The sequence below is a fragment of the Pyrgilauda ruficollis genome, unplaced genomic scaffold, assembly GCF_017590135.1.
Source record: "Pyrgilauda ruficollis isolate IOZ18807 unplaced genomic scaffold, ASM1759013v1 scaffold17, whole genome shotgun sequence".
In the NCBI taxonomy this organism is placed as follows: Eukaryota; Metazoa; Chordata; class Aves; order Passeriformes; family Passeridae; genus Pyrgilauda; species Pyrgilauda ruficollis.
The window spans coordinates 786,659-810,905 of record NW_024515875.1 but is presented as its reverse complement, the minus strand read 5'-3'; the positions used below and the strand labels follow the sequence as shown (position 1 = coordinate 810,905).

Below are 24,247 nucleotides of genomic sequence, written 5' to 3'. Positions count from 1 at the left end.
CACGGCGGGGCGGTGCCCGGCCCGGAAGTACCCGGGGAAGCTGCGCAGATCGGCGGCGGGGCGGCCCGGCCCGGGTTAACAGCTCCGGTGGTGGCGGTGAGTGTTTGTGCTGCCGCTGGGGCCGTTCGCTCCCTCCCGCTGCCGGCCCTTCGGTAGGGGAGGGGGTAGGAGGAGGGCAGGGCTGCAGCCGGCCGGCAGCGTTTCGGGGGGGCTCGTGCGGCCGCGGTGTCTGCCGCGAACGAGCGGAGCCGGCAGCGCGGCTGAGCGGAGGGCACCGAGGGACGGAGGGAGGGCTGGTGGCGGCGTTGCTGCGACTCTGAGAGAAGGCTGAGGAGAGAGTGTGGAAAGGTGGAATTGCTGGCTCAGGCCCTTGGGGTTTGCGGGTTTGTCAGAGGGAAGCTGTTCCCCTCCTAGCGGGGGGGGCCGCGCTCGGCCGGCGGGCAGCCCTGTGCCGGGGCCGGGCTCCTGCGGTGACAGCCCGCACGCTGCCGCTCCGGGTGCTGCCCGCTCCCCCGAGCTGCCAGGCCGCCCCCCTTCGTCCGCTCCTCCTCGTCGCAGGCGTCGGAACAGGCGGTACTTTGACTTTACTTTATCGGTCTGTTCCCCACCCTGGGGGACTATGGCTCGAAGTTAAAAAAACCTCTGAGATAAGTACAAGTCCCCGAACTTGGCTTCTCGAGAGATTCCAAACTAGCTGTAATCTTTCGAGGTCTTATGCCAGAGTCGTATAAAATATGTATAAAGAGAATACCTATAAATGCTGGAATTTATAGGTATTCTCCAAGGCTGTGTTCTTCTAGTGATGAAATTTATAGGTTTAACAGGAATCCTTGGCTATTATTTATTCTTGGAGCTCTTGCAGTGGTACAGATGTCTTCTTTTTCTCCTTTTCACTCTAAGTGTGAACTGCTTATTAGTTGTGTGCCTGCTGCAAGGAGTTAATCAGTAAATGTCACAGCTAAGGATAAATTCTAGGACAATTTCATTAACAATTTAGTCTATACTGACAATCCAGAGCCTTACCCAGGTGTGTTACTTTTTACCAATGCCTGTAAGTGACAGGGCAAGACGGAATGGTCGTAAATTGAAAGAGAGTAGGTGTAGATTGGACATGAGGAAGAAATATTTTTTACAGTGAGAATGGTGACACTGGAACAGGTTGCCCAGAGAAGCAGTGGATGCCCCATCCGTGGAAGTGTTCAAGGTCAGGTTGAATAGGCTTTGAGCAACATGATAGTTGAAAGATGTCCCTGCCCATGGCAGGAGGGCTGGACTATAAAATCTTTTTAATTCCCCATTCAACTCAAGTCATGTTATTAATGTTGTTTTTTTTGTTCTACATTGCTCAAAATTAATTTTCTTGTTCTTTCTTTGTGCCTGCTACTGTGGTTCTACTTGCTTCTTAATCAATAAACCAGAAATTGTTAAGTTTCTTTTTTTTTTCCCCTTTGTATTTTTTTTCCAGTAGAGAAAACCATGTCAGGAAGAACATCATCTTCAAGTCACGCCAGTGTAAGTTTTCCTGAAATTTTCAACATTTTATTTTGAGGCAGTGGGTATCCTAGGGTGTTCTAATGTGTTTGCACAACCAAATTCATTCTTCACTTTGTTGGAACATGCTTTCTTGAGAAACTGTTGTTGTGGTAGCAGTCAATACTAATGTCTACTGTTGTACATTTATTAATACATTATAGGCTTAGCATTTGATTACACATAAACAGGGTGTTTTCCAAGTTATTTTAAGACCTAGACTAACACCTAAAATTTTAGAGTAATTTGAAGTAAGTAGAACCCCTGCAAAACTGTGTAAAAGTTCGGTGTCTGCAGAGATGTACTCAGAGGCTTCTTATGCTGGTGTGGTCTTTTTCCTAAAATATCCCTGTTAGAAGCCGTTTCTAGCAGTGGGAGTACTGATGAAAACAAATGGTAGACATAGGAACAGGTATGCTTGGGTGAGGTCTGGGTGATCTAGTGGTTTAGAAATAAGCTGTTTCCAGCACTGTGTTTATGCACTTTCTCTGGCCCTTGCTTTTACAGGTGGGAACCTTCAGGAAAGTATTGCTGATTTAGATGAGTCTGCCGAGTGCGTATGCACATGTATGTGTAGAGTTAGTCACTTTTAATTTGGGAAAAGCTGAGGCAACTGCATACCTTGTGTTTAGCATAGATTCAGACCTCTCTTTGCCCATTGACTTTGTGCTTGCTCTGTAAGTTAATTGTGGGTGCTGTAAATCAACATCTTCTTAATGAGTGCAAGCATTGGGAAGATGCTGTGTGGTGAGCTGGAAATGTTGCTGGCTAACGTATCTTGTGCTTTTTATCCCTTTCTGTCAGTTGTCTCTCTACTGAGTCTGACTTTATCTGTACTTAACGTTGTCTGTCACGTCATTACAGAAGTTACAGAACCTCTTTAATTTTAAATGTATGTTAAAATTCTAGATAACTGTGTGTTCTTTGGAATCTCATAACAGAAGCTGCTAGTCAGGCAGCAGGTGGTCTGAAGTAAGAAATCTGTTCCTAGCCCTTACAATGCATATCAGAAATATGCATTCTGACTGATAAACCTGTTTATAGGCCACTTCTAAAACAAAACCAACCAAACAAATTTAAAACAATCTACTTGTAGAAGCTGCTGGATAAGAAAATGTTTCAATCCTTCCATGTTGATTGAAAAGGGAGGTGCTTGTCTGAGAAGTTATTGCCTGTGTGTAACATCTGTATCCTTTAGAGTTTGAATAATCTGATATTAAAGGAGTGTTTGTTATAGTGTTTGACTATCAAAGGCAGCCTGAGACACTGTATAGAAATTTGGGTCTAATTACAAAAAACTTTAGTCTTAGATTCAAAGAAGTTTAGAGGAGTAAAAGCACTCACAATTCAGACTGAAGGACTGAAATATTCTCTCATTATGGTGAAGCATGCTTCCTTATGGTCTGTCTGAAGGACTACCTGCTGATCTAATGAATGCATTTAAAGTGCTAATAATTAGGTTGTTAGAGTCACTGTTCTGGAATCCGTGCTTGTAATTTCATGTTACAATGCAAGGCATCTGGTGGCTTGCTAATCGAGTTCATAGGATGCTTTACAGTGTCCATCATATGGAGTAGCTTCAGCTTTTTCCTGCCCGAGCTAGATTCAGTTGTCTGAGAGGTGTAAATGTTGCATTCCTTCTCTGATACATTCTCATCTGGTTATATTTGCAATGTAAGGTTTTGCTTCTCAGGATGCTTGGAGCAGTAGCAATGCTTGCACTTTTATTCTTTCAGTTGATATTTTAACTGGTTTAATTAGCTGATAGGAAATATAATCCTGTTTCCTTGTCTTATGAACTAGTAAAAATTTATTTTGATTATTGTTCGATTTTCAATGAACAAACCTTCTTTTCTACATATAATTTTTTTCTGAACTGGTGAATTCATGTGGATTACTAACTGCTTTCTCTTTCAATAATTACTTTCAAAATGCTGTCTCCATTTTTGTGGGAGTTGGCAATGACAATAGCTGACACCATTGTGAGAACATTAAAGTCTTATGCTAAATTATCATACCAAAATACTTGTACTATTATAAGATGCAATTGTTCTTCATCCTGAGTTTTTTCTTTTGAGAAAGCAAACCTGGTCATGACATTCAATTATTTTGTTTTCTCTTTATCATTCTCTAAGCTGAGACAGTTAAACTAGAGTGTAAACAAATTAGAATGAACCAACTGTGCCAGTGGATTGGTTGTCACTTTTTTTGTCACCTTGGAAGGTGTAAAGTTAATGAAATGGAACTTTTTCAGATGGTTTCATGTGTTAAAACTAGCTCATCATGTGATATGACACATGATTTGGGATCAGGCATTAATGAAGAATGCATTTCAAGTAAAGTCACAAGTCAGAGCTTCCCTTACAACTTTATTTTGCCCAGTTAAGACAACATTGTACATGGAGGTATGTCAGCTCATAGCACCAGTGGATAATTTAGTTTTACCGTGTGTAACATCATCTATTTTCAGTTTCGTATACCAAAGAAGAAAACAAACACCAAGTCAGAGGATGTCCAAGTTCAGTCCCCTTTGGCAAGGCTCCCAGGCTCCCACCATTGTGACTACCCTTTAAAAGAGGTAAAGAGAAGTTCTTCAGAGTGTAAAGCGTGTAGGAGAATGTTACATGAGGTTTTGGTTTAGTTTTGGAGGCTGTTTTTTTTCAAGACCAAGTGCTGCCTTGTGACCACTAACTAACCCAGACTGTCTTCAGAGAGGCAAGTGTGTAAGTCTGAAATCTGTTTGCAAGCATATATTTACAGAAATGGGAGTCTTAGTGCCATGTTTCCTAAATCATTGAAAAGCAGTTTATCTTTGGGTGTAGTTTGAAACTGTCTTGAAAATCATTAATTTAAATGTAAATATGATATTTAATTTTTTTTAGTTGATTGTCTTCTGACTGCTGAACTTTTAGGTTATATTCAGATCACTTACCAAACTTTTTTACTATATGATAATAACACTTACATTGAGTTTTTCAATTATCCAAGAACTTAAGCTTTTAAGAGACTATATGAAGCACTCTATGCCTCTTGACAGAAATTTAGGTGCTGATACAGAAATAACTGTATTAAGACCAAAAGACTGTAAGAGTCTTATGGCACTTATCATAACTGAGTGTCTGGATCATCTCAATCACATATAGAAGCAAATATTTACCTCTATAAATATTTTTCAAATTTCATAAGCATTTCAATTGTCAAGTGTTGGAAACCTATTTTGCTGCTCGTTTCCTTCAGCTCAGCATCCAGAGTTTGTTGCTGGCTTTAGTGCTTTCAGAATCATGGGCCTGGACAAACAGACCTCCTTCCCCTCAGAGGAGCTGAAAGGTGTAGTGAGGGAAGGTAGGAATTTTTCTTGACTTACAGTAGAAGTGGTAATGTGACCCAAGTCTCTTGGTAGGCCGGGTCATTTGAGAATGCTGTAGAGACTCGCTGTGGGGTTGTGTTCTGTACTGGTAATGCTTTCAGTGAGCAGAGCCTCCAGTTGCAGTCAGGTTTCTGAAATGGGAGGTAGTGTCTCCTGTGTCTACAAGAAGCAACCTGTTGGGCAGCACTTGTGTGGAATTCTTCCTGTATTTCTCTCTGCCTCTATAAAAATTATGATTTGAATGGTGATTTGAAAAATACTTTATTTACCTTGTTATTTCCTGGATGTTGTCTAATTTTCCATTTCTTATTTTTCCTACCTATGTCTGTACATATTTCAAACTTTCCCATGTATCGGGGGATTTCAAATGCTTTAAACACTGCCTAGTTTTTATGTTCTACTTTAAGAAACTTGGTTGTGAGTTGTCAGAGTTTGCACCTTGTTGTTTGAGAAACTTTGTGCGGTTTTCAGTTATTTGGATCTAGAGGTCTCTCCCGTACTTGAACACCAGTGGTATGAGCTGAGCTGGATGGTGTTTGAAGGCAGGAAGAGGGGAGAGCCCAGTCAAGTCAATTTCTTGCTGCCAACTTTAATAATGGGTTGTTTTGCATTAAAGTTAGTCCCTGTGGTAGTGGAAAGTTTGATTTGGGATGCACCTTTCAGACTTCAATAAAGTTTGTAGAATATGCGTGGGCATGAACTTTTCAGATGCCCTTTCAAACCACACTTAGTCAAAAATGAAGATAAGATTGTCTGCTTTCAGCCTGAGTGCCATAATTTTCAAGCATCTCTTGGGTTTATTATATTTTGAATTTTAAGAAATTAGGAAGATTAGAAGGAGGGTTGGAGGGCTGGATGTTTCTGGAATTGCTGCAGTAACTATGTTTTGGTGGGGCTTCTTTTATTTAATTTGAAAATATAAGTACTTTCTGGTAAGGTAAGGGAATGTGGAAAAAAATTAAGTCTTGCTATTCTGGGGTTTGCCACCTAAGTTCCAAACCTTCAAATTGCTTTTCCTTCTCAGAATTTTATATGTTTTATATCAATATTGTAACCTGCAAAATTTGCCTAAGTGCACAGCGTTAGCCTTTACTTTCTGAATCTTGTAGATTTGTGATTATGTGGAACAGGCCTAATATTTAAGTCTATGTTTGGTATAGTCCCTCTTGAAATTGGGAAACAATGGAATTGTCCTGTATATTTCTTCAGGAGAAAAAAGTTCTGTTCAAGATCAGGTGGTATGTGGATTCTTAAAATCAAGCAAATTCATTATTTGCAAAATTGCTGTGTATGCTCTTTATAACTTTGATATATTTGGTCAGTTGCATTGTTTCAGTGTCCCATTTTTCTAGTGCATTATCCATTATGACATAATCAGGTTTTTTGAAATCTGGCAATTTTGTTTTTTTTCAGTGGAGATTAAGTGCCAACAACAGAAAGCCTTCCACAAAAGGAAAAAGGCAAAAAGATTACAACAGACACAGCTCTAATGATGAAGAATCAATTGGGTAAGAAATCATCTCAAAATTAGTTTATCTCTGTTTGCATATTCAGAGTTTCACAGTCTAGGGTTTCACAGTCTTTCTTGAAGATAAGGGTCTCTGGTCTCTAGCTAATTATTTGTGTCATGCAGAGATGGTTTTCAAGCTGTTGGGTGGCTCTCCTTCAGAGAATCATGCTTCAGTGGTCTAATGGCAGCTGTAACTTTTCCTTTGTGTAATCTCAGCATAGGACCTGGCATTAGAGTGAGAGTGCTTACTAGAGGAATTACTGCTTGTTAACCTGCTTGGAGTCCTGAAAGGTGTTCATTACTCCCTAAGTGTAAACTCATTCTAGCCCTAGATATCTTTAGATATGTAAGAAGCTTCCCAGAATTCTTTTTCTCATTCTTTGTTTTGTTCTGTAGCCCACAATCATTAGACTAAGCTTTACCAACTCTTTAAAACAATTAAAATATCTCTTAAACAATGTGGTGATTAGTAGTGGAAGGAAGGAAAAAAGAGAGCTTTTTCATCTCTGTGTTACTGTCAAGGCACTTAATTACTTAAGACTGCTGATATGCTACTTCTTTCTCTGTTGCCAAGAGCAAATGTCTTGGTTTATTTGAGATTATGGCAAATTATTGATATGCTTTTATAAGATAAAATCATAATTTTCAGAGTTGTCAGCTAGGTAAATGTTTTATCCAAGAAAATTTTGAAGCTGTAATTTCTGCAGTTGACAAATGGAAATAAAAATGCAGGACTAGATTTATTAGCAGGAGCTGGGAAACAATGACTTTGTGACAAAATGAATGTTTGTCATAATGAAATAGTTGTTATTCCCCAAGTCACTTAATTCTAAATAAATGAATAAGCATTCTCTGCTCTTGTTTTCTGACTGCAACTGAACTTGCCCATAAGTGGTTTCTTATCAGGAGAAGCTGTTAAAAACCAAGTGCACAGGTAATGAAAATGCAGGTTATTTTGACACTGCTGAGTTCTGTAGGTTTGTGGTTTATGAATAGCCCTTGTTTAGCCTAGTCTGTATATTCAGAATGCTTCAAAGTGTTGCAGGGAAGAACTGAAATTGTAAAAGATGCTGAGTTTATTTTTCATACCTCCTCAGAAGCATAGCTGTCAGTTTACATGCACTTACATCAGAAAGCTTCTGTCAGTAACTTTTAACTGAGGGAACTGCTCATAGGGTAAACCTAACAGAATTTAATTGCAGTTTCCTGAATTTTATTTGTTTTTGTATGGTTGATATGTGACATCAAGCTGTCAATTTCTAAAAGTCTTTCAGTGTTGAAACTTTGAACTGATCTTTAAACATTGATAAGTTTGGTTTCTTTAAAGCTACCTTTAGATCTGTCGTGTATTAATTTTCTGTTTATTTCAATACGTAAGACACTTTCAAATAGCATTTATAGGTGTTCCATAATTTTTACACAAATTGTTACCAGCACAATAGTGAGAAATCATTTAGACTACAAAGAGACAGCAAGTATTTAGATATTAAACATGTACATTTTTCAGTTCCTTGAAAAAAGATGTGTTTCTAGAGACTAGCTGGAGCCTCTCTGTAGAGTACATTTACTCTCCTGTCTGCAATGCAGCTTGTACTAAGTGTTCCACTTGGGTGCTCAGTGTTTCTCAGTAAGTCAGATCAACATGGGTACTCCATTGCGTAATAAGTGGAAAGAGCGCACAGGTTCTGAAGAAGTGGTGTTTGTTGAGCAAGAGTCTGAGAACTGACAAAACTATAAAGAGGAAAGAGTCAAGTTGTGTGCTGCAAGTCTTTCTGATGCAACAGTTTTTATTCCCAGTGAGGAATTTTTCATTTGCATTAAAAGTAGGAAATAAGTCTTAATTACAAATTCCTATTAGCTCCTGGTGTTTTAAAAGCAATCTACTTTATTGATAGGAGCCAATCTCAGATGTTTAGGGAGATGTGTTTCATCTGAAGTGTTGCTTCAGGACTGTTACTGCCACCTAATATTAGTCATAAAGAACAAAGTAGATATATTAGCATAAACCTACATCTTCACATGGCTTTTGTATGTTCTGGATTACAAAACTTGGTAGTCAATTGCTTCTGTCAGCTGTGCTGTGGTGTGAGATCCTGGGGGTCTGTAGCAGCAACTGCAGCTGCTCTCACTTGTACACCTCTGCTCCTGGGCTTGTGAAAGGTGAGTGTCAGGGTGTTTGTCTGTGATCCCAGAGGGGGCTCCTGGGGTAGGTTAGTTCCTTAATTAGGGGGAGAGTGGAAGGAGTACTTAAATAAGATGTGTGCAGTTCCTTCAGGTCAAATGAAATTTGACATTTCTTTAAATGTTCAGTGAAATACCTGTTACGGCTGAATCAGGTACTGACCCCGTAGCAGTCAGGTTTTTGTGGCAATCATTTACATACTGGTCCTCCTTGCCCTGACAAGTGCATCTGGTCAGTAATAACCTCCAAGTCCAGCAAAGCAAGGTTTGTAGGGATGTTGATGTTTGTTGTTTGTGAGTCGCTGACTTCTGATCAGTTGGTGAAAGGTGGGGACCTTGAAGCTGAAGGAGGACAATCAAAAGGTTTCCTCACAACAGTGTTGTCAGTGAATGTATCAATCAGAGATTCCTGTTAATGATAATGTATCGTGTTATTCCTTTGGGCTCAGAAAGGTCAAGGAGCTCCTGGGCTGTGCATGTGCTGCAGAAGCTCAGATAGCTGAATACACATCAGGTCTATCAGTGGCTTTATTCTGTAAACACAGGACAGACCCTCAGCTTGTAGACCTCAGAGAGCTGAGGGAACAACCCTCAAACCATACGTGACATCCCCTGCCAAAATATTTCTGAGAACTTGGGTTTGTTAGTAAAAGAATATAGCCATGAAGACAGTGGTGTAGACAATTAATAGTAATTTAGTCCCAAATGAGCCAATAGTCTCCTTGCTTCATTTTGATCACTTTCTAATACAAATTGGAATGAATTGGAGATAGCAGTTCCAGCACTGGTGTGTGTACACAGTATGGTCATTAGGTAGAAAACCATATCAAGTAGCTGTGACTGTTGTGTGAAATAGAGATCAAACATTTTTCCCCAAAGAGGTATAAACAATAGCTTTTGTTCCTGTGGTTTATAAGATAGGATAATTGTTTTATTGCCTGTGACAAGCAATATGAGACTTGTCAAGAGCAGCTAACAGCATTTTTCATAATATATTTTTTGTTTATTCCATCATCACATCATAACTATGTTTTCATTACCTTTGCTTTTGTAATTTTTTTTCAGTTTTGGGGAGGTAGATGAGAGATTATGGTAGGTACTTGTTTTAGAAACAGAAATAATTGTTTTTGGTTTTCTTTCACCAAGATACCTCTTGAAAGTGTTACTGTTATGCAAATTACTTGCTGGGTCTGCTGGTGGGACTTGCTTTTAACATATACTTTGCTTTTTTTCTGTTTGACAATTACTTTAATCTTTTGAAATGTCTTTTCCTTGAGTTGCTCACTTTATTCTGTGGACAATTTAACAGATAATTTAGGGATCTGTGTCCCAACCATTGTTTACAGATGTATGGGCTAGCTTAGGTTTAGACGTTTTGCTGAATCTATTGTACTCCCAGTCTTAGTGACATGATTTGCAAGAAACACTGCCAGAGGCCATACTCCTTTTAGAAAGGGAAGCCATTGAAAGCTCTTATGCTCCTCTTCTGCTCTGAAGGTTTGGTCATAACTAGTTCAAAAACTTCAGTCAAAACCTGGTGCAAGATATGAAGTGATGCCTTGGCCTGGTGCTGACAAGTGTATACCATTGACTTCCTGGTTTGTTGAAGGTTCCTCTCCTTTGCACAGAATTCCAGTGCAAAGCTTGCTTCATGGTATGTGTGTGTGCTTGAAATTATAAGATCATTTTTGCTAAAGTACTTGCCTAAAAATCTATAAACCCTATTTAAATCAAGAGAATGGGGAACATTACAAATTCAGTTCCAAGTAGCAATCAGTAGACCAAATTACATAGGAACCTGGAGCCTGTTAAGGTCTAGCCTGATGGGTGAGCAAGGGATGTCAGACCTGGATTTTGAAGGTGGCCAACAAACTGTAGGTCGTGAAATTCTGATTCTGACTCCTTTGCCTCCTGCTGTGGACTTTTTCTGTCATTGTTGTTTAAACACTCAACATTGGAATATTTTCTGGTATCTTTACAAGTCTTGATCACACATGGTCACAGTGTCTTTGTTTTAATTATGTGCTCCCACTGGACTAATTAACTTGCTGTTTGAGCCTAAATTTAGTAAAATTTCATTGTGATCTCATGTGTTTGAGAAATAAAAAGGAAAAAATACATAATTTCTGTGAGGTGGAACAATGAAAACTGAAAGAACTGAGATCTGGGAAATTGATAGCCTTGGTTTGGTTTTACTCAGGAGAGCTGAAGTGTTCCATAGAGAATAGCACATTTATGTTGTCTCATGATCCCTTGCAATAATGGTTTTAAAACACATTTTTCAAGAAGAAGCAATTTTCTGGTTCACATCTGCATATTGCTAGGGCTTACTTCTATGACTGTTTTCTATTTGGAGGAAAAAACATAATTTAGTTACTTTAAGGTTTGTTTTTTAATTTTGAGTCCTTTTGGAGGAGGAGGGGAAATAGCTTAGTCTTTCATTGTATCGTGTGTTCTGGCATCCCAAGAGCTGAAGTGACTTCAGTTCTTTAGTCTTCAGTAACTGGCCCTATAAAGTAGTTTGGGTGCCTCTTGTTTTTAGGGAAGAATTTTAAAGCACAAGAGTGAATGTCTAGTTTCAAAAGATAACTTGTACAAATTTTCTTCGTCAATTCTACCTTGAAATTTTCCTTAATTGCTTCAGATTCTGTAAATTTTCTTAACACCCTAATAAGTTCTTGTGTAGCTGAATTTTTTTAACTGATCATGTTTCTTAAATATATATATTTTCTAATTCCTTACGTACTGCTTATTTATTTCTTATTTCTAATATACATTACAGTGGACAAACAACAAATGATGTAGAAGTCTGGTTGCTGTAAGCTCTTCTGAGATATTAAACTGTGGTTTCATGTGTGAGCTCAACATTGGAGAAGTCCAGAAGAAAGCCAGAACTTCTGATTTAGTGGGGATTTCTATAGGAAAATAAGTCTCTTGCTTCCTGTGCTGAATCAAGAACACTTGCTAGATTGAGATGTGCTCACTGTAGATGTGCTACAGTTGAGCTCCACCATTTAAGACATTAATGTTACTAAACTGACCCCCAGGACCTGTGTTCACTTTGTAAGCTTTTCAGTAATTAAAGCCTATCTGGAAATGAAACTCCAGTCTCTGGATCCTTAGAGTTTTGACAAGCCTCTCTGACATCTACAGTATTTGAGGCATGTTCTTGGACCACTTTTTTGCATTAGCATTCATAGACCGTATACAGAACTAGGTGAAAGAAAAGAAAGGGCAAAGCCTTTTCCAGATAATGCATAAAACATTCTGGAGCACTACTGTGCTTTAGGTTAGTATTCAAGTGAGACTGTCTTTGCCCATGTGACTTTTTATTGCCTTCTCAGAGCCAATGTTTCACTTGATAAACCCTGGATTATTTCTCTAACAGCTAATTAGGACCAATCTGTTACATAACACTTTGCCTGTGTCCATGTCTTTGGCATCAGAGTGCCTTAAGTGGGTTGTGGGGTTCTTTTTTATTGGTGCCTTTTCTTTTCTTTGTCTTTTGAGATAAAGCCTTAGCTCTTTTCTATCAGTTTTTCTTTGGCAAACTTCTGATAGAAGTTCAGAGATAAAAGGAAAATGCCTTCACTTGAGCTTAAGCTACTTAGGTTTGAAAAAGAGCCATTTAGGTTTATTGTGCATTGTCTAGATAGAGGTCTCTAAAGTGTGGTGTGTACAAGACAATTCACTGGGATACAGGAAGGAAATATTTTTGTACAATTACTAAATGTTTATATCGTCTTTATTGTGTTCCTTTTAAAATCTCAATTTCTGTGTTTTGTAATCATGGAATTGAGATCAACCTGTCACTAGCACCTCTCTGTAGATTTTAATTAAATGAACTTTGTAGAAGGTACGTGCTCAAAATACTTACTGCTGTTAGGGATGTGTGGTTAAAACATTTTGGAGACTGCTGGTCTCAGAAAGGCGTAGCAGAGCTCTAGGAGAAAGCAGCTCATGGCATGCACGTTATGGCATTCAGGGCTGCAGTGATCTCATCAGGTTGACAGCCATCCACAGCTTATGGGCAGGTTGTCCAAGCTGTGGATAGGAACATTTGTCTTTTCAGGTTCAGTGAGGGATTATGTGTCTTGTGAATATGGTAAGTAACTAGGGAGAGGAAATCTCAATGTCAAGATTGAAAGAGAAAAATAAAAGGCTTATGTGGAACGTCTGCCCCCAGTTCATTGTGTTTCACTAGCATGGCAGTTCCAGACCTTATTTTAGGTTCAAGCATGTCTGTTCTTCAGCAACAAAAGTTTCCATGCCATACCTGCATTTGCCATTAGGTACCATGTAACCAGACTGCTGAGCTGAAGGCAGCATGTCAGTGGGACAATTACAGCTGCTTGCAGGTGTAAACCTGCTGAGGAATAGCAGCCCTTTGCTTAAGAAATGTTACTATAGCATGTGTGTAAGAGCTATGTGAGTAGTAAGGTTTTTTCCCTAGCTATTAAAAAGAGACTTACCCTACAGTGAGAACAACTGTTTTTTTGTTATGCAAGACATGAAGTAGGAAAAAACCCAATTCTCGCTTCACTAATCTTTAAAACCCAAAAAATTATCCTGAACTTCAGTGTCTTCATAGGACCAGCTCTTGGAAAACAAGTCCAGTTCTCAAAGGTTTGAAAATAAAGTAAATCCTGACAAATCTATGATCTATAATGCTTATCAGCTTATAAATACAATAAGTTGAAGTCCTGCCATTAGGTCGCAATCGCCTTATGCAGCACTACAGGCTGAGGAAAGAGGGGCTGGAAAGATGCCTGGTGGGAAAGGCCTCAGTGGTGCCGGTCAACAGCAAGTGAAAATGGGCCAGAGTTTGCCCAGATGGTCAAGAAGACCAGTGGCACCTGGCCTGTGTCAGCAGTAGTGTGGCCAGCAGGACCAGGGCAGTGATTGTCCCCCTGTACTTCACCAGTGGTGAGGCCAGGAGTGCTTGAGTGCTGTGTCCAGTTCTGGGCCCCTCATTAAAAGAAAGGTGTTGAGGTGTTGAAGCAAGTCCACAGAAGGGCAGTGGAGATGGTGAAGGATCTGGAACATAATTCCTATGAGGAGCAGCTGAGGGAGCTGGGCTTGTTCAGTCTGGAGAAAAGAAGGTTGAAGGAAGACCTTATTACTCTCTAAAACTGCATGAAAAGAGGTTGTGGCAAGGTGGGTGTTGGTCTCTTCTCCAAGACAACCAGTGACAGGATAAAGGGACATGTACTCAAGTTGTGCCAGGAAGGTTCACGTTGGATGTCAGGAAAAATTTATTCACTGAAAGAGTGTTTAAGAACTGGAATAGTCTGCTCAGGGAGGTGGTGGAGTCACCATCCCTGAAAGTGTTCAAAAGCAAGTAGACATGGCACTTTGCAGTATGATTTAGTGGGTATGGTGGTATTCAGTTGAAGACTTGTTGTGTTGGAGATCTTTTCCAATCCTTATGATTCTGTAAGAAAACTGTCCAAGTTACTGGCCATAATGCAGATTAATTCTTTATGTGAAGACTTCAGTACCAATCTAGCAGAACTACCAAAGTATGGATACTTTTTTAAAGAACTTCAGTAGGGCATTTTGTAATTCATAATTCTAAGTAATTTGTTTAGTGAAATTGAATAGAAATAGTTGGAGCTTTGGAACTGGGAGATTTGTAATAACTTTTTTTTTCCCCCAGCAAGATCGTAATTAATTTGCCATACGGGAACAAATAATATTCATGGCTTTAAAATAAGATGATACAAAATGAGTGCCTATTTTCATATCCTGCAAATGGTCAAACATACACTTTCAGAATATCTTGTAAGACCATAGTGACACCACTTCCAACATTTTGTGATAACAAGATGCACCAAAATTTCCATTTCAGTGTTTCTGCACTGAAAGTTTACCTCTTCAGAATGGCATATCGTTATGTTAGTCATTCATGCCAGAAGGAGAAACCTTGAAAGGCTGTCCTGATCAAAAGATGAGTTTGTGATCACTCTTCTCCAAAGAGAACTGCTTTGTAAATTGCCAGGGAAGTGACCTTAATTCTCTAAGGTGTGATGCAGAGACAGTGAACTCATAGAATATCTTTGTTGAATTCATGTGACTTAAAAAGTTCTCAGCACCCTATTATTAATGTATTGTTATATGTATGGCAGGCAACCCAAAGTTATCTTGACGAATGTCCTGAGGATGAAAATAGGAAGAAAATACACACAGGCACAATCTAAAACTGGTGTTAATTTTTGTGATGCTGGTAAGCTGCAGTCAGATCAAGCACCCTCATCATCTGCTGCCAGCGTAAAGATGTGGCAGCTTTTAAACCCTACTCTCCAAAGTCTTTTTCTGTCTAAAAGGTATGTTGTCTTTGCCTCATGTCACTAAACAAAATAATTTTCCTTGCAGTTATTTCTTCATGAGAAAGTGTTTGTTGTGCCGCAGTTTCCTTCTTCATGAACTGTATTTTATCTCACTTCACTGAATTCACTTGTACCTGGTTCCTTTTGATAATCATTGAGAGAGATGGTGCCAGCCATACTTTAGTGGTTTTTCTGATCAAATGGCTTCTAGATGGTCCTGCACTGTCAAGACCAATTAATTATGGTTTAGCCATTGGATTCTCAAAATGTTTGGCTTGTTTTTTTATTCTCATGAAAAGAATACACTTGAATTTAACATTTAACTGCAGTGCTTTTCTAAGAGCAGATACCAAGGTGTATTTTCACTGTTACTGCTTTAGACTACTTGTGAAAATAGGAAAACTGACATAAATGAGCAGAAGAAAAGCATATCAAGTGCACTATCTTCTTTGCAGCCCTGCAAGCAGTGGTCAATTGTAGATGTTCAGGGAAAAGTATGGCTAGACTGAATGCTTTATTCTCTGGATTTTCTGTTGGGCTTCTGATGACAGAGTGTTTAGGGGCTTCCTTTATTGGAGGTTACATCCAGTCTAAGTGTTCTTCAGTATTTGACTTTTCATCTTTAAGTTGTATCTCTTAATTGTTTATCCCCTGTGGGTCTCTGCAATCGTGTCTGGAAGGTAGCCTCCTGATGAAAAGCAAATTTACATCTTGGTGCAAGAGGAGATCTGAGTGCTCTCCAGACATCACAAAGTCTGTGCTGGAGTGTGCTCTGTGCATGAACACAGACAACAGGAGAGAATTATGCAGTCAATACCCAAAAGGCAGTGTTGTTTGAAACATATTCAAAAAGGCCCTAGCCTTACAACCTAATCCAAAATAAATTGCAATGGAGGTGGTAGCATTTAAATCCCAGTCTGAGGAAGATTGATAGATATGGGCTATACAACCAGCTGGCTGCCATGACATTGTATGAAGTCAGTTGAGCTGCTCTTACACATCATGTGCCTGTTCAAGTAGGAGTTGCATCTTTATATTTCTGCTGGGCTTATTTTTGATGCTTGTCTGTTTTAACACCTGGGGGTATTTTTCAGGTCTTGCAATACTGTAGAGTGGAATAAAATCTAATGCTACCTTTTGTGTACATGCTACTTTTCTACCTGTTCACTAAGTGCTTCAGAAAATTTTCTCTGTTTTACTGGAGGCTTCTTGTTCACAGGAAAATCAAGATTGTTTGTTCCAGAGTTCTGACAAATGTGTACAGATACTGCATGAAAGCTGTTTAGAGATAAATATTTATCAATTTTTAAACTGCAGGATATGTTAGAGGCAATGCAGTGTACATAGAGTCTGGCTAAGGTAAAATTACATGGCTACTTTTCTTACTTTTTATGTTTACCTGTTTTCCTTGTACTTTAATGGGATTTTGTTGGTTTTGATTGGGTTTTTTTTGGTCTCTAATGGACTGAGAAAATTGATGTTAAATTATCAAGCCTCTAGGAAACATGAATTTAACAAGAAGCTTGTTTCTCTAGATTGCAGTCCAGTACTTATGATTTACTGTTATATGTATGGCAGGCAACCCAAAGTTATCTTGACGAACGTCCTGAGTACGAAAATTGGAAGAAAGTACATAGACAGCCACGTAATAATTGATGCAAATTTACCTGCTGCAGACAAACTGCAATCGGGTGAACTACCCTCATCAGCTGTTGCCAGCCTACAGACATGTCAGATATTAAGTTCTCCTCATGAAAGTTCTTTTCTTTCTGAAAGGTATGTTACTCACTGCTGATTTTGCCAGTCTTCCTGAAATGACATAACTTCACAAAGGAAAAGAATTTCCCTGAAACAACTTTTGTTCTACTCTTTTCTTGAATCAGGAGATCAGTTTCCTGAGTGCAAATTGACATGCTTCTCCAATGAGCCATTTTAACATTGCGTTTGTTCTGGTTTGCTGGACCTGGTGTTAAAAGGCTACTTTTCTTTCATAGAAGGAATATCTGCTTGCAGTACATCACTGCTTTGATTTGGGAAGAAACACAAGTAATTCTAACACATCTAAGTTGGTTTTGTGTCCCGAACCAAAATCTTGCTTTCCTGTTGGAGCTAATGTGTTCTAGCATGATTTCAAATAACTTCTTTTGCAAAATATCTCCAAATTTTTCTCTGTGATAATTTCTTTTCACATTAACCCACTGGTGGTGTCAGTGTTCCTAACAGGGTGGCTTTGGTTAAGGGCTATGTCTGTCCTCCTACCACTTAACATCTACTTTTCATCTTTTCTTCCTATATTTAGGTTGACTGAGCAGCATAGTAATGTTTGACATAGAAAAACTAGCAGAAATCAGGTATTGAATAGGTAATGCCTGTTTTGGTCTAAGGTGGCAGTTGCATTCAAAGTAAGCAACTCTGTTTGTCTCTTATGGCTACAACAGCAAATTTTCTGCGGAGAAAAATAGCAGGAAATTCTGAGGAAGACAGTAAAAAGATGAAGAAGAGAAGAATGATGTGGTTTTTTTTTTTTTTTTTTTTGAAGGCAGGAGTAATTGAAAGCTCCCAGGTTAAAATTGAGAAAAATGAGTAATATTCCTCATTCTGATACATCAACATTTTAGAGAACTGAAATTAACAGCAATTTTTTTTTCCTATTGAGTTGTCAATTGCTGTGTAAATTAACCTGACAAAGCTGCAATTTAAATAAGATTTAGAGACGACAGTTTATTAGGCTGTCTCATTTTAAAGTATATTTTTTGCTAATAATTTTCTGTGACTTAAGGCTGGCTGAAGTGTGGGGTGTTCATTTGAATTTAGGTTTTTGTGAGTTTGTTTTTGGGGTTTTTTTGTTTTGCTTTATTGCAAAATAAGACTAATTTTTAGAATCTGTTTTTTTAACTTTGTAAAGTTTGGATGATGGGAGGTAGTGGATTTATAGAGAAGAAAACATGAACTTTTGTATTTAACACATTAAATCTGAGGGTACATCTTGTGTGTATTTTTTCTGTCTCATATCTGGAGCACAATATAATATATTAAGCACAATAATGGTTTGAGCTAGTAACTTTTTTTAGTAGTTGTGAACTCAACGTGCTTTAGATTTGGAGTGGTTCATTGTTTGAATGATTAATATCCTGTACCTGTTGCATGGTTTTCTAATGTATTGTGTAAAAAGCTTGTTATCAGGAACCAACATTAGGATGACTTTTCAGCCTTCCCCAGTGGCTAGCACTTAAGTGCAATTTGTAGTAGATACAATATGGGAAATGGAGAATTGAGGCGTTATTTCAACACAGTCATGGCTTGATCCTGCTGACCTGTCTGTAAGTAAAGTCAGTGCATTACCTACACTTGGCACTGATTCCTTTGGGGTCTCTTCTTTGGAGGAGAATAATAAAAGCTCACCCCTTGTGTTATGCATGTATCTGCACATGATCATACAGAGAGTCTTTTGTACCATCAGAGTGGCCAGAATGCATGCTTTGTATTGCTGAAAATTGTGCTAGTTTTGTACTATGGAAATTTCAGATCATGTTAAAGAATTGTCTGTCATCAGAACAGGGTGGTAATAAATTAACTTATCTCTACCATATAGAACTTACTGACAGCTCCCCCTTTCCATTCTTCCTCTTCGTATTACAGAATTGGTGGATTTTTGTTGCTTTACTGCAACCCAGTGTGAAATGCACTTAAATAAGTGAGCACTGACCTGTCAGTATAACTAATGAATTTGTGGTAGGTTTTAAATGTAAAGAAACCCAGGGTTTTAAAATGTTTACAGTATTTTTTTCTCCTGGTTGTTAAGAACACTTTACAATATATATTGCCATAGCTTCACAGGTGTTGCATATATCTGTTAATGAGTGCATTTTAAACTGAGATATCAGCAAAGCTGGCATTGAAAATAAAATGTGCAGAATTTATGTATAAAGCAAATATGTTTAGGAAAATCTATTAGCTGAAACAGCCCTATTCAGGCGCTTTCTGTTGTTAAAATCCCTGAATTGTGATGTTGGTATAGAAAAACACCCGGTTTTGTATGATCTTTTAAGACAATCAACTCTATACAGCTGTTATGCATACAAGTATTTTAGTTGAGAGAGAAGTGTGGGTTCCAAAACCAAGTTTTTTATAGTGACCTGCCTAGTCTATGTAAGACTGTCTTGCTCCTTATACAGAATGAACAATGGTACTTACTGAAACTACTTCTGCATCTGGTCCAATTCATGATTCTTTATGAATGGAAAGATAATCAGTAATTTTTTCACAGTGGTCATCACTGTAGTATTGGAGCACTCCAGGAATCTTTGTCTGTACAGAATACCCAAAGAGCACTGATACTCCAGTTTACAGATAAGTCACTAAAGAGTAGTCATCTGTTCAAAAAGTGTTCAAAAGTTTTGGTTGTCCAGTTAGAGATGTCAAGAATGTTTTTTGCCTTGGTGGGTGATGATTTTTAGGAGTCGAAGCTTGTCTGTCAGTGATATCAGGCATTGTAATGATCACTCAGCTGTTTGAAAATTTGAGACCACAGCACTGAGTTGGACACATTATAAAATGATAAACACAAAAGCCATTTGGATTAAGTACTGTAATTCTTTTCTGTTTCTTTCTTTCGATGTCCCATCCCTCTCCACCACCTTTAAAGTTACTGTTTCAGGCCCTTTTGAGCACAAATTTCTAATTCAAATAATTTCACATTTCAGGATCTTACTCAATGGATTCTATCACCAGTTCTGAATCTAAGTTAAAAATATACTTCATTCTCATCATATTTATTACAAAGGCAATGATAGTCAACTGACTGTTCTTACTTTTTGTTGTGTTTCTTGTTAAATCATTCCTTAAGCCAAAATAATGTTTCAATGTCTGGTCTCAAGCATGTCAGATTCTCATACTGTGCTTTTTAGAAGCGTCTGTTTCATTAATAATGTTAGAGTATCTGTGTATTGCCACAACTGAACTGAATTAATTTGTATTTCATTTGGCAAGGTCCTTGTGGTTATGGGAGAGACAGAAGTTTGAAGTCTGATCAGCTGTTGTTTCTGTTGGGATTTTTATTCAGTATTATTTCAAAATTAAAGATAAGTCATAGTTAATATTATTTACAGGTCTGAACGTTGCTTGAGAAAGACAGATGATGAACTGTGTAAATTGACCAAGGCTTCTAAGGAACCAGAAAAAATTAATGCTGTCACTTTCAGAAGACGAGAGCTGCAGAAGAAAGGTTTGTAGTTAGCAGTCATCTGGTAGTTAAGTATGAATTTTGGAGTTTGAGATCTTTTCCTTTTTTACTCTAGTATTCTGAGGAGAACACAGAAATGAATTGAGTGTTGCACACAGTGTATGTGTTTCCTCATAATACTTTTTTTTTTTTTTTTTACAGATACAATAAAAATATATCAAATGCCTGGTTTTAAATAGGAATAAAACTATGGTGAATCAAATCTGTGGAAGAAAAATGAGACTGAGTGCAGCTTCACTGCCCTGTTATAATCTTGATTTTTTGAAAAGTCTTATAATAGAGAATGTAATCCATTAAGAATGCTCAAATAGTTTGTGAACCCTGCTAAAATATTCATAATAGATGATATTTATTTTCCCTGCTGAAGAATTATGACCTCTGTGCACATTCTCCAGGGATAATGTGCTGTCTTTTTATGCTGGCTACTAACATTTGCAGATTACAACAGGAAATTGAGAATAATGCATTTGGTAGAAGATAAAGAAAGACTGTGGTGTATTAAGTGCTAAATCTTGTTTGGAAGGGAGCTATGGATTTGGTTATACCGTTGACTAATTATGCAAAAATAAGAATAATTTTAGAGAATATGTTTTGGCAGCCATATACAATTAGAAAAGGCAAGATCTTACTGTGGAAAACTTATTATACCCCTGCTTCCATGCATTCTATATAAGACATAAACAATATGAAGAAATGTAAAGGATTTTAAGGATAATATGTTAAATTACTCTTTTTTTGACACAGAAAACAAGCACTGTGGTGAACTGGAGAAGAGGAGCAGACACATGAGCAGCGCTACTCCTAGTCAGAACGAATCAGGCTCTTTTGATTCTGAGAAAAGGAAAAGAAGATATAGTGGCCATATTTCTGATGATTGTAGTGCACACATTCCACAAAAGTCACTTGCATTCTCTGTAAGTTGCACTTAATTTTAGCACACATTCACACACATTGACATAGCAGCAGTAGCAACATCCCAAATAAGAGGATTATGCCAATAAATGGGATTTATCAAACAGGTATATTAGCAGGTATTACCTGTTGAGGTGAAGTAGTTCAGTGATGCATCACAGGGAGTGAATGAATGTTCTGTACACATCATCACAGTGTCCTTATTGTAGCAGAAAGGTTGAGAAAGATGAATGACAGTGTTTCCTTCAGACAGGAGCATAGATTCGAACAGTTTTGAAAATAAGGCATCTAGCTACTTAAGTGAAGCTTCTGTCACAGGTGATGTAGAATTGGGGACTAATTAGGGGCATTAACAGCAAAACTGCCAAATATACCTGAGGTTATTGAAATCTTGCAAATGTCATCTTTTTGCTTTCTCCTTAGTCTGTTCTACTTTTCCCTGAAGTTTTGTTCTTGCCCATTATTAGGATTTGAGAAAAACCCAAAAAAGACTGAAGGAATCCATCAAGTACGAAGTGTGATTTATATTCAAGCATTTGAATATATACAATAAAGGCATCTCTGTAGCCTTCTGATTTAAGCCCTACAGCAACAGGCAATTATCAAACCTGTAAAACCCAGTTGACCAAGTCACACTTGTGCAAAGTAAGGAAAGCACTGATTATGGACCTCTGCATGTCTGACACTGACAGAGCTGCTAAAAATCAGAAATAGTTCCTTGTTCAGTTTGAATAGTGGTCACTGTAGCCTTTTAAAAGGTTGTCCCTCATGCCTTTATGTAATAATATTCTTATAGGGGGGGGGGGGGGGGGGGGGAGAAATTATCCTGAAGTGAGCATTAAATGTCACTGTATTAAGCTATAATTATTTTTTCTAGTACGTAGCTAATATCAGTGATCACTGATCTGAACCATCTAGAAATGTCAAGTAATAAACTTACATCCTGTCTCTGATTCCTGTTTCTAGGAAAAGAAAAGTTTGAATTCAGCTCAGTCTCCTGGCTGCAGAATACCCTGTGAGGATGGACAAGATCACAGATCTAATCCTATTCTGGTGCCAGACTGTCCAGCAGAGAGAGACTCTAAAGACCCTTCCGCCCACAACCACTTAAGGCCTGCTCACAGCCACACAGAGGACTCTGCCTCAAAGTCTCCTTCCAGAATTTTATCAAAGCAACAGCTTTCTGCCACCAGTGGGGATGTGCTTTCACCACAAGTTGGCACAATCAGGAAATTAAAGATTGACAAATCAGAGTACCTGAGCAAGCTGCGGAACAGAATCTGCAGGGGTAATCAGCAACTTGTTTCCATTGACCCAAGTATGTACTGTGTCTGTGCTGATAACAATTCCTAGTGGTACACTTAGGTACTAGGAGAACACGAGCAGAACTGGCTAGTGAGACGTAGGGAACAAAAGATTGAAGACTGCCCTCCTGTTGTTTTTAATGTATTGTGCAGGTTAGAAAACGGTGCCTAGTGTCAAGCTCTTGTATCTGAGAAACAGGATGGACAGCAAGATTCTCTAATTCCATTCGTCTTTTTTCAGCTGATAGTGTGGCTATGGAAAAACCAAGCCTTTATTTTTTAATGATGTTAAAACTGAGAAAAATTACTCTCTTCTTTGAAGCAGCTGTGCTTGTCCGGTGTCATTTAATAGCCAAATAATTTTGAGGACCTGGTATAAAATGTGTTTGTAAAGATACAGAGCACTACTTGTTGCATACAATTCCACGCATGTAGATCTTGACTGGTTTGAGCAGTGTACTTTGGTATCATGTACTGCAAGTCAGAATTCTTTACTTGTCTGAAATCCACAAGGAATGAAATATTCACAAGTCTGTAATTTGTAGTATATGTATCTTCTTTTTTCCTTTTTAGTTATCCTTTCCAGTGATGATGAAGATGGACCTTCTGAATCACAATGCACAGAGCTGATGAAGGATAATGTCACTGAAAATAAAGAAACACACCAACAGTCTGACTTCTGTTTCTCAGCCAAGCAATTAGAAGACAAGATGAAAAGTCACACAGAGCAGGTAGTCCAGTTTTTGGCTGATGTATTGTTATGCCAATTTATTTCTGTAATGTTTGCTATAGAAAATGATTGTTTGTTGTTGTCCCAGCTACAAGCAGAAGCTGCAGAAATTTATTTCACAGATAGAATACTGGAAAGTCTTCAGAGAATTTCTCTGTTCTGAAGCTTGGGTGTTTTTGCTACACACAGTGTATTCCCTTTTTGACAATAAAAGTTTGGAAATATTTAATTTCAGAAAACAGGAAGACCAAATAGTATCTTTATCGTGTCTGTTCTACCTCAGGTTACATCTGTGGAAGAATTTGTTTCTACACACTGTTGTATGTTGATCATAGTTTTTTTTTTGTCATCCAATCCTCTGTTGTAATTCAGAGCTTCTAGAAGTTCAGGATCTTTACTGACAGCAGGCAGAGATAAGGTGCAGTTCCCTTTCCGGTCGGGCTAGCTGTAAAACTTGAATCTAAAAGTAGCCATAAAAGTTGTTTGCCCCATTTTAGACTTGATTAGCCTTTGGCTGCTTGCTTTGCCCTGGATATGGCTTCTCTCTAATCCTGAAACAAGTCAGAAGAGCCATTGCTGCCTCTTCTCACAGGTGAATCAATTCAATCATAAGCACTGAATTTGATCCTGAAGCTCTGCTATGAAAAGAAGGGTATTATTTTGTTGCTTTGTTGTTTGAGTTTTTACTAATTTAGAATCAAGTCAAGAGCACAGATTTTGTCTTGGTAATGGAGGTGTAGCAAGATACTGTTAGACCCTTAAGGAAATTGTCAGTAATGAATATTAATAATAATTAGATAATAATTAACACTTAGAGCTTTTTAATATTATTTTTTAGTGTGGAAGCTGAATTTGGGAGTCAGTTCTTACAACCATGAAGAAAGGTATTCCTGAAGTTACAAGAAGGACATATCTAATAAATACAAATTTTTTCCAGTTTTTAACAGAGTCAATTGAAGATGAATATCCTCTCAGCTTACCTTCTGGAAGCACACCTAGAAAGCAGACAAATCTGGCACTGGATGTTGAATTTGATAGACTACACATTGGGAAATTTAAGTGTTTATCAACAGGTCCTGCTAGGGTAAGTTGTTCTATTATGCTATTTTGTGAATATTTAAAAATTAAAATTCTGGTTAAAC

General features: G+C 38.2%; 1 protein-coding gene across 10 annotated transcripts in view; it reads left to right on the top strand.

Annotated features, from left to right (window-relative positions):
- The first annotated feature begins 26 nt into the window (after positions 1-26).
- The window catches only part of SENP7 (SUMO specific peptidase 7), a 44,022-nt gene continuing 19,801 nt past the window's right edge, over positions 27-24,247 (top strand). Inside the window, exons 1-12 of one of the 10 annotated variants that reach the window (XM_041463843.1) lie at positions 80-96; positions 1,466-1,512; positions 2,038-2,097; positions 4,001-4,108; positions 6,311-6,405; positions 14,717-14,914; positions 16,496-16,693; positions 20,026-20,141; positions 20,904-21,073; positions 22,038-22,389; positions 22,949-23,106; positions 24,043-24,189. In XM_041463843.1, coding sequence (XP_041319777.1) covers positions 2,071-2,097; positions 4,001-4,108; positions 6,311-6,405; positions 14,717-14,914; positions 16,496-16,693; positions 20,026-20,141; positions 20,904-21,073; positions 22,038-22,389; positions 22,949-23,106; positions 24,043-24,189 — 1,569 coding nt within the window. In that variant the 5' untranslated portion in view covers positions 80-96; positions 1,466-1,512; positions 2,038-2,070. Of the gene's footprint in view, positions 97-311; positions 349-1,465; positions 1,513-2,037; positions 2,098-4,000; positions 4,109-4,767; positions 4,873-6,310; positions 6,406-14,716; positions 14,915-16,495; positions 16,694-20,025; positions 20,142-20,903; positions 21,074-22,037; positions 22,390-22,948; positions 23,107-24,042; positions 24,190-24,247 lie in introns of those variants that run through there. The other 9 variants (XM_041463844.1, XM_041463842.1, XM_041463845.1 and 6 more) reach the window with 9 other exon arrangements.